Consider the following 10,183-nt stretch of genomic DNA (forward strand, 5'->3'; position numbering starts at 1 on the left):
AACTCACTCTGTAGACCAGGCTGGCCTCGAACTCAGAAATCCGCCTGCCTCTGCCTCCCAAGTGCTGGGATTAAAGGCATGCGCCACCACGCCCAACAAGGTGGCATTTCTTATATATAAGTGTATGCTAGTCCTGAGTGCTGGCTCCTCTGTGCAGTGCTGGGGAGCAAACCCAGGGCCTTGTGTCTGCTAGGCAAGCATTCTACCTCCTGAGCTACATCCTCAATCCCCCTGTGAGCATTTTAGAGCTTAATGATCAAAGGTAAACTTAGAGGTAGATCTTTGTGTTTTGCTTTTGCTTTTGATTTTTCAAGATAGGGTCTCTGCTGTCCTGGAACTTGCTTATAGACCAGGCTGGACTCAGACACACAGAAGTCCTCCTGTCTCTGCCTCCCAAGTGCTGGGATTGAAGGTGTGTGCCACCCCTTCTGGATATCTTTTTGTTTTTGGAATGAGGGTTTCTATATATACCACTTTCATCCTGGATCACATTCTGTTGACTAGCCTGGCCTTGAACTCACAGAAATCTACCTGCCTCTGGCTCTGGAGTGTTGGAATTAAAGGTATACACCACCACACCTGGAAGAGATAGATCTTATATAGAGAGAAAATTTTATACTATCCTATGACCATTTAAATGGCTAAGGGATTTATAGTGTTTACTTGTAGTGAATGCCTTATTTGTGCTGTAGGTATTTTAACAAAGGTTTCTGCCCACAGTCATTGTTTTTTCCTTCCCGTAGTTTGAAGTCCTGAAGAAGTACCTTGACAGTGGTGGGGATATCCTTGTGATGCTGGGAGAAGGGGGAGAATCCAGATTTGATACCAATATTAACTTTCTTCTAGAGGAATACGGAATCATGGTTAATAATGGTGACTATCGTCTTACTACATTTTATGTTTCTTTGTCCATGAGTATGCCATGTGTATTGTCAGAGGGCAATGGGGTGGAGTTGGCGCTCTCCTTCCACCATATGGACTGCGAGGTTCAGTCTCAGGCTTTTAGGCATGGTGGCAAGCACCTTTACTCACTGAGCCTTCTTTGGTTTGGTAATTATTATTTTAAAAAAAAGTATTGATTGCCTATTGAATCTTTTTATCCTAGCTCTCTTGACCTGCTGGTATCCTAGGAAGACCATCTTGCCAGGGTGCCATGGTTACACATTCTGAGCTCACTAGCAGACTGGACCTTTTATAAAATGGAAGGGATTTGAACAGATTCTAGTTTCTTTTCCTTTATGTCAAACTTGTTTCTAATCTAAAATGTATCTTCCTGCTTTGTCCCTTAAGATGCTGTGGTTAGAAATGTGTATTACAAGTATTTCCATCCGAAGGAAGCTCTGGTTTCAGACGGAGTGTTGAACAGGTGAGAGTGTTGACGCTGAACACCCTGCCCAGGCCTCTCCCTGTCCATACCACTTCACTGCCGTACCTCCCTTCTCAGCCTTCTCGCTTTATTTACTTCTTATTCCTCAAATTATATTCTTCCAGCTTTGGAAACCTTCTCATTACCTTTGATCAGGGAACTTTCCACTCCGAGTGGGATTAAACTGTGTATTACTGGAAAGCCTGGAAGTAGGGTCACCATTGAGTATGGATTGACTGAAGGCATCTCAGCATTAGGACCCAGTTCTCAGATTTGCATTCCTGTTTCCCGAGCGGAATATCTTGGTTTGTTTGTCTGTCTGTTAAAGTCATTATCTTCCTCTTGCCCCCCTTAATTTTTTTTTTAACTGGGTCTCCATATGTAGTCCAGTCTGGCTTCGAACTTATGATCTTCCTGCCTCACCCTCCCAAGTGTGTGCTGCTTTAGCCAGATTCCAGCAGGTTTGAACAGTTCCCTTATTCATGACTGCTTGCCACACTGTCTAGAGACAGCATGATATGATTTGGCTCACCATTCCCTCAAGAGTAGTTCCAAGGTTTGCTGTTTGAGCCCTCCTAGGCCCCATCCCAGGCCCCATGCATACTCCGGACTGAGCCTGATTTCACCTCATGGAGCCTGAGGCTGAGTCAGCTTTCACCGCTCTAGATCCTAACAGATGGGGAATTTTGAGAATCGGAAGGGAGTCTATGAGATGGCCGCATAGATGGCCCATGGGCTACTTCTCGTGTTGTAAATTATTCGTCCTACACTTGAGCCTACCACGTGCAAGCACTCTGCTGATCCTGGTTGTACAGTGTAGAATGTGGATATAGGTTGTAGACGCTTTCCTCAGGACTCAAGATAGAGGAATTGAGTGTATGGCTATACACACTGTGATCCCCACACTTAGTAGTCTAATATAGAGGACTGGTGCAATTTTAAAGCCAGCCTGGGCTGAATAGTGAGTGCCAACTATGCCAACCAGTGCTAAATGGAAAAACTTCCTTCTTCCTTTCCTTTCCTGTGTTCATCCTTTGAGAATTTCATATCCTGACTTTTGATCATATTACCTCCCACATCCACCCCATCTTCCCACACCTCCCAACTTTGCATCCTCTTTCTTTCTTTCTTTCTTTCTTTCTTTCTTTCTTTCTTTCTTTCTTTCTTTCTTTCTTTCTTTCATCTAAGTACACTGTAGCTGTCTTCAGACACCCCAGAAGAGGGCATCGGATCCCATTATAGATGGTTATGAGCCACCATGTGGTTGCTGGGATTTGAACTCAGGACCTTCGGAAGAGCAGTCAGTGCTCTTAACCGCTGAGCCATCTCCTCAGCCCCCTGTGTCCCCCTTTTAAAGACCCTATTCCTAAAGCACAAAAAAGGAACTGAACTGAACATCTGTCTAGTTTTTTCTTATTTTATTTTTTTGAGTCAGGCTCAAATAGTCCAAAGTAACTTTGAACTTCTGATCTATCTGTCTCTCCCTCACACTCAAGTGATGAGTGTTACTACCAGACCCTGTTTACGTGTTCCTAGGAATGGAACCTAGGGCCTGGAACATGCTAGGCTAGCACTCCTCCCACTGAGCTATATCCCACCCCAAACCTAGGTCTCTTGTTACTGTCAATCTGTTGGTTGGTTGATTGGTTGGTTTGTTTGTTTATTGAGACAGGGTTTCTCTGTAGCCTTGGCTGTTCCTCAAACTCTCTTGCTCGGTAGACCAGGCTGGCTTCAAACTCATAAGGATCTACTTGCCTCCTCTTCTTGAGTACTAAGATTAGAGGTATGCGCCACCACCACACCGATTTTTTGTTTGGTTTTGTTTGTTTGAGATCCATTGTCTACCTATGTAGACTTAGGCAGCCTAGAACTCACTCTGTAGGACAAGTTTGACTGAAACTCACAGAGATCCATCTGCCTTTACTTACCAAGTACTGGGAATACAGGCCTGCACCACCACGCCTGGTTCAAGCCTAATCTCTATCTGAAAAGAATGTGGGTTTGTGGGTATGCTTTTAATTTTTAAAAACTGGCAAAGTAGAGAGTCCTTTGTCTGGTTCACACTTACTGTTGATGAAGGCAGTGTGAAGTCTCCCAACATTTTGCTTACTCGATTTTAATGTTTTTCTTTTAGAGAAATTAGCCGAGCTGCAGGAAAGGCTGTGCCTGGAGTCATTGATGAAGAGAACAGTGGGAACAATGCCCAGTGAGTGTGTCTGCAGCTCTCCGAAAGGAGGGCACTCTCTCTTCCAAGAGTTGCCTTTCTCAAAATGAAGAGTTTTCTGCTTATAGAAGTAATTCTCACCAAAAGACCTCCAAAACCATCACTAACAGAAACCAAATTGGGAGCTTGAGAGATGGTTAAAAGTAGATACAGTTCTTGCAGGACCTACGGTTGTTCTCAGCATCCATATCAGAAGAGCTCACAGATACCTGTAACTCAAAGAATCTGAAGTCCTATTCTGGACTATGGGTACTGTATATATGCATATGCACACAGTTAAAACCAAAAGAATAACTAGCTTTAATCTGTGATGATCTGATAAGATATAGACGGTTATTTCAATTTTCTTGTACTCATTGCGACTTACTTTGTGACTAAGTATGTGGTCAGTTTTAGAGAAGGTTCCATGAGGGCCTGAGAAGAAGATATATTCTTTTATGGGTTAAATGTTTTGTAGATATGTTAGGTCTATTTCAGTCATACAAACTGGTAGTTCCCGTATTTCTGTTTAGTTTCTGTCTGGATGACCTGTTGATTTTGAGACTCAGGTATTGAAATCTCCCACTATTACTGTGTGACGGTCAATGTATGATTGAAGCTTTAGTAATGTTTCTTTTACAAATATGGATGCCCTTGCATTTGGGGTATAGATGTTAAGAATTGAAACATCTTCTTGGTGGATTTTTCCTTTAATTGGTATGATGTGTCTTTCCCCATCTCTTTTGATTAATTTTGGTTGGAATTGATTTTGATCTATTTTGTTAGATAGCAGAATCGCTACACCAGTTTGCTTCTTGGGTCTATTTGCTTAGAAACTCTTTTTCTAATCCTTTACTCTGAGGTAATGTCTCTGGGTTGCCTTATCTGGCCTTAATCCTAGGGAGGTTCCTAGTCTTACTGCAACTTGATATGCCACACTTGGTTGATCTCCTAGATTAGCCTATCCTTTTCTGAAGAGGAATGGAAGAGTGGATGGGGGAAGGACTGGGAGGCGAGGGGGGAGGGAAAGCTAAGGTTGGAATGTAAACAAAACAAAGCAAAAACCCATGGTATAGCTTAAAAGGAAGCAAAGTAGTAATTTTGCACTATAAATCTGTGTTCCTCCCTGAAGAGAATTGTTGTATCTTACAAGTATGGAATTTAGATTTCTAGGTCTCCCCCAGTATAATGATATAAGTAAGTACTTTATTCTTTTAAATGACTGACTTCAATTGGCTGCACTCTAATTTATCTAAGTAGTGATAGAGGTAGGGGTAATTGTCCGACTTTGTGTGTTGTCAGAACTTAGAGTCAGACCTCTGTAGCAGGCTCCAGAGCCTATTTTTTTATTTTAGACAAAGCTTTCTGTCACAGGCTGGCCTGGAACCTGCTATGTAATGTGAGCTGGCCTCATGCACGGTCTTTTTGTGTCAGGCTTTGAATACTGGGATTTTTATTTATTGGGGGGTTGGGGGCGTAGACACATGCACACTAGCATATGTGTGGAACTAAGTTGTCTCCTGCTGCTGCACGGGTTCTGGGGATTGAACTCAGGGTTGGTGGCAAGTGTCTTTCCTTGCTGAGCCATTTCATGCTCTGAAAACCCATTCTGCAGTCACCTGGGTGTTTGCTTTCTTACAGGGCTCTCACCTTTGTCTACCCTTTTGGTGCCACGTTGAGCGTCATGAAGCCAGCAGTGGCCGTGCTGTCCACAGGCTCTGTCTGCTTCCCACTGAACAGACCCATTCTAGCTTTCTATCACTCAAAGGTATTGGCTTTCTTAGATATGGGGGTATTGTTATGTTGTTGAAGTATAGAACCACTTTATGATAGGCACATGCCTTTAATCCCAGCATTTGGGGGGTAGAGGAAGTTGGAGCTCTGTGAGTTGAGTTCCAGGCCAGCCAAGGGTACATAATGATGCCCTGATTTGAAAAAAAAAAAAAAAACAACAAAATTGTCATATTTTTCCTGTGAATCATTTGCTTTTTATTAGGTAGAACCTGAAGTCTGTTTTCCTACTGAACAATTGGATTTATTTCTAATTATTTATAATTATGAATGCAATATAGACTATGTGTGTTTCAGATTGTTGAATGCAGGGTTTTGGTTTTTTGGTTTTTTTTTTTTGTCTTTATGTGTGTATGATATATGTGCATGTACGCACATGCATGCATGCATCTGCATATGTATGTGTGATTATGGGCACATGTATTCCATGGTACACAAATGGAGGTCAGAGGACAAGCTTGGAAGTTGATCTTCATCTTGAACTTTGTGTGAGACAGGGTCTCTTATTTTGTTGCTGCTATGTATGCCAGGCTAGCTGACTCACAAAGGTCCAGGGATTTTCTCTTCTCTACCTCCACCCCTGTAGCCACACAGGAGTGCTGTGGTTATGGACACATGTGCTACCTCAGCTGTGTTCTCAGGACTCATACTCAGGTCGCTCACATAAGCACTTCACCCACCAAGCTCTCTCTCCAGCTTTGGCTGTAGATACTGATAATTTTAGTAGCAGTGTGGTGAAAGACTCACTCACTGAAACCTAAGCAATATTGGTAGTCACCGTTTTTTCATATTTATCAGAAAGTCAAAGATACTTTGTAGCAGTGTGGGATGGAGGGTGGTTGAGTAGCTAGGAGCACTTGTTGCTCTTGCATGGCCTGCGTAGTTCTCAGAACCCACTACAGGCTCACAACCCACGTGGAAGCTCATATCTCCCTGTGTCTCCAGGTCCAGGGGATCTCATGCCCCCCTCAGCCTACACAGGCTCCGTCATGTATGTGCTGCACATGTTCTCCTGTAGATGAGGCTCTCCTGCACATAAATGAAAATTCAGTCTTTAAAAAACAGTAAATGGGCCGGGCGTGGTGGCGCATGCCTTTAATCCCAGCACTCGGGAGGCAGAGGCAGGCGGATTTCTGAGTTCGAGGCCAGCCTGGTCTACAAAGTGAGTGCCAGGACAGCCAGGGCTACACAGAGAAACCCTGTCTCGAAAAACCAAAAAAAAAAACCAAAAAACAAACAGTAAATGGGAATTGTTTTCATAGCTGATATTTTTCAAATATTAACTATGTGTGAATTGGCATTTATTGGTGTATCAGACAGTTGCTAATGTGGTAAGTGATACATGCAGTGTGTTTTGTGATCTAAGTATCTAACATCGCTTTGTCATCAACAGAACCAAGGTTTCGGAAAGCTGGCAGTGCTTGGCTCGTGTCATATGTTCAGTGACCAATATTTAGATAAAGAAGAAAATAGCAAAATTATGGTAAGCTTTTCTCTTTCATGTCTTCCATATCATTAGAAAATCCACTCATTTATGTGAGTGTGCTAAACATATTAGATGGTAGGCACTAAAAGTATTGAGTTAGCCTTAGGCCTTGCTCTACAGCAGTCTATAGTATGTCAGAGAGTGACATGCAGAGGAGCGAATGTACGGCTGAGTCAGAGGTGGCTGACCTTGGAGAACTGGGGAGGGCCCGACTTGTAAATCAAGCAGCTTAAGCTCAGGGATGTGTACAGACTTGTTAGGCTTCCCCCGACTCACTTACAAAATGGACTATGGTTATTTTATTTGCCTTTGACAATTACTTGGTGGGGGGTCACCCTTAATTTACTCTTTTAACTTCAAGCCTAGTTACCTCCCCAGCCATGTGCCCCAGGTACTTGCTGTTTCTCCTGCCCATGTGCTCATGGCTCCCCCCCCCCAAATTGGTGGCTTCCTCCTCCTTTTTGTTCCTCCTCTTTTCCCCATCCTCCAACCAGGTGACTCCAAACCCACCCACCTCTAGTCCCTCCAGTAACTGGCTACAGTTAATTTTATTTAACCTATAATAATAAATCAAGGAACAAGGTTTGCACAACAAAAGCTTGTAAACAGGAGAAGCCACTCAGTAAAAGCTTGTGAGTGTGAGAAGTCTAGGTAGGCCTAGAACTTTGGCATAGAATTTAGCATTACAATACATAGCAATAGACCAACCCTCCACAATCTTGATGTTGCTCAGACCCCTCTGTTGTGTGGAAGGAAGAAAGGGAGAGGCCAGCCTGAGTCAGTTTGGCAGGGTTGTGACTAGTGAGTGTAGGAAGGGGTGGCAGCATGGGGGTAGCTGGAGTTCTGTGTAGGACTGATCACTGATAAGGAACCAAGTGAGAGTGTGGCCTTGCTCTGTCAGTGTAGCTGGAAGAGCTCATGGCTTCTGAGGAAACCTGAATGGAACTCTAGCAACTCGCCTGCCAGAGGAAGGTGTGCGCCTCACTGTTAGTGCAATGGGCCCTTCTCGTCTAGTGTGTGCCTCACTGTTAGTGCAATGGGCCCTTCTCGTCTAGTGTGCGCCTCACTGTTAGTGCAATGGCCCTTCTCGTCTACTGTGAGGTGGACTAAGCGGTCTGCTTGGGCCTCCAGCGCCTTTCACTGTGTTCTGAAACCTAGATGTTTGCTTTTCAAAAGCTGGGGTTTTATATATAATTATGATTTTGTCATATTATGATTGCCAAAGATGAAAAAGTGTGTTTTTAAAAGTTTTGACTCTCAACACAGAAAACAAAGGTTGTTTTAGGATTGTGAACAGGTTTTAGGAAGTTTTGACTTGTTACATGTTAGAATGCTCTGAAGTAAATGATAAATGTCTGATAATAAAGGTTGCATAATAAAGGACTGAAGTTGGCATGCCTTTTAGTTGGTATGCTTTTTTTGGGTTCTTATTATCTACCACGCTTCTAACTCTCTCTCTCTCTCTCTCTCTCTCTCTCTCTCTCTGCCCAAATCCCTTCCAAACCCCAATACTAGTTAGAAGAGAAAGGTTAGAGGGTTAAGGGTGGGTAGAACACTTTAGACTACTTCCTGTTGATTTAGGGGTGTCAGGTTCCTTGGGACAAGTCCAATTTTCTTGTCAGGCTGTCTCCAATTTCTTGTTGTCGCTTTTCTCATAACCACGTGACAAACCACAGCAAGAGGAAGCAGCAGCAGGAGCAGGCGCAGCTGCCACAGGACCTCTTGAAGCTCTCCCATTTAATCCCTCTCCAGAGGCCCCACAATTCAATTATCTGCAGCTGGCAAAGTCACCCCCTGCTAGTGCATGAGTCAAATCATAACCACCTGCTAGTGCATGAGTCAAATCATAACCACCTGCTGGGAAGCAGCCTCTTCTCCCAGACCTAGGATTAAAACAAAACAAAACAAAATTCTCATATACATAACTGGGTTTTTAAAACAAAATTCTCACTACTTTAAAGAAATTTTACCAATAGAAGGCTGATCATCCCTTTTTGAATTGTATTGCCTTTTCTCCCCACTTTAATTATTTTGTCTAGCCTGACCTTTAGCATTCCCAAATAGCCAGGTGTCTAATTATATTTATCATTTCAAATGCAGGATGTTGTGTTCCAGTGGCTTACAACAGGAGACATCCACCTCAACCAGATCGATGCTGAGGACCCAGAGGTAGGAGACTGCATTATAGAAATGGAAGATGGGTCAGCTTCTCAGAACCACTTCCAAAGGAACAAAGATCTCTCTCAACTCACCCCTAAGACAGTTGGAAGATGGTTTGGAGAAATGGCTCAGAGGTTAAGAGTACTGGCTGTTCTTCCAGAGGTCCCAGCAACCACATGGTGGCTCACAACCATCTTTAATGGGATTCTATGCCCTCTTAAGTGTACTCACATATATAAAATAAATAAATCTTAAAAAAAAAAAAGACAGTTGGAAGAAATTAGCTAACCGTAGGATTGATTGAGTGCTTCCATATAAACCTCAGGGTTTACTGTTTGTTCTCTGAAGACTGAGAGGGCTGTGGCCAAGCCTGACAGCCTTAACTCAATCCCGGGATTGACACAATGGAAGGAGAGAGCCAGCAGCTACACAGTGTCCTCTTCCTTCCCCTGCATGCCTTGACACACATGTCCCCACTCATATGACAAATAAATAAAATGCAGAATAAATGTAAAGAGAACCAGTTAGGTCAGTTAGTCATTCTGGGAGCACTCTGTGATGTTTCTGTTTGGATGGAAGAGAAAGAGTCATGGAAGGCCAGAGAAGTAAACAGACGGCTGGCCTGTTTGCACTTCCTGAGCTGTGTGCTGGGTTGTCAGTATTCTCGCTCGACTCATGTCCTATTAAAGACTGAGTTTCTAAAGCTGCCACATGGTGCTGGGAAAGGCATTTATCTGCCTTTTTTTTTTTTTTAATTTAAAAAAAGTTTGAGGATTGGGAAAGGTCGTTTGTTTGTTTGTTCCCCTTTTTTGTTTTTGTTTGTTTATTTGATTTGCTTTGCTTAGGCTAGGTTTCATGGCTTTGGCTGGCCTGGAACTCAAAATGGAGACCAGGTTATCCTTGAATTCACAGAGCGCCACCTGCCTTTGCCTCACAAATACTGGGATTAAATTGGATCTAGGGCTACAGAAAAAAAAAAAAAGTGAATGTATCTTATTATTCCTATAATGCTCAGGCAAATCTCCTGTGCTGAAGCTAAAGATTTTGTGTTTGTTTGGTTTGTTAGTTTGTTTTGTGGTGGAGTTTCTTATATGCTGAGCATTTAATGTCAGAGCCATCCCATGGCCCTTCAGATGACCATGTTCTTTTTTTTTTTTTTTTTTTTTTTTTTTTTTTT

The 10,183-nt window shown here is 43.0% G+C and overlaps 1 protein-coding gene across 3 annotated transcripts in view; it reads left to right on the forward strand.

Annotated features, from left to right (window-relative positions):
- Ift52 (intraflagellar transport 52) overlaps positions 1 to 10,183 on the forward strand; it is a 28,432-nt gene that overhangs the window by 6,791 nt on the left and 11,458 nt on the right. For all 3 annotated transcript variants that reach the window (XR_002376881.2, XM_021149314.2, XM_021149303.2), the window contains exons 4-9: positions 744 to 873; positions 1,291 to 1,366; positions 3,501 to 3,572; positions 5,211 to 5,337; positions 6,754 to 6,843; positions 8,947 to 9,015. Coding sequence is in view for 2 of the 3 variants with exons in the window: in XM_021149314.2 (XP_021004973.1) it covers positions 744 to 873; positions 1,291 to 1,366; positions 3,501 to 3,572; positions 5,211 to 5,337; positions 6,754 to 6,843; positions 8,947 to 9,015 (564 nt within the window). In the remaining variant the exon portion in view is untranslated. The remainder of the gene's footprint in view (positions 1 to 743; positions 874 to 1,290; positions 1,367 to 3,500; positions 3,573 to 5,210; positions 5,338 to 6,753; positions 6,844 to 8,946; positions 9,016 to 10,183) is intronic.

Source organism: Mus caroli, chromosome 2, assembly GCF_900094665.2.
Source record: "Mus caroli chromosome 2, CAROLI_EIJ_v1.1, whole genome shotgun sequence".
Taxonomy (NCBI): domain Eukaryota; kingdom Metazoa; phylum Chordata; class Mammalia; order Rodentia; family Muridae; genus Mus; species Mus caroli.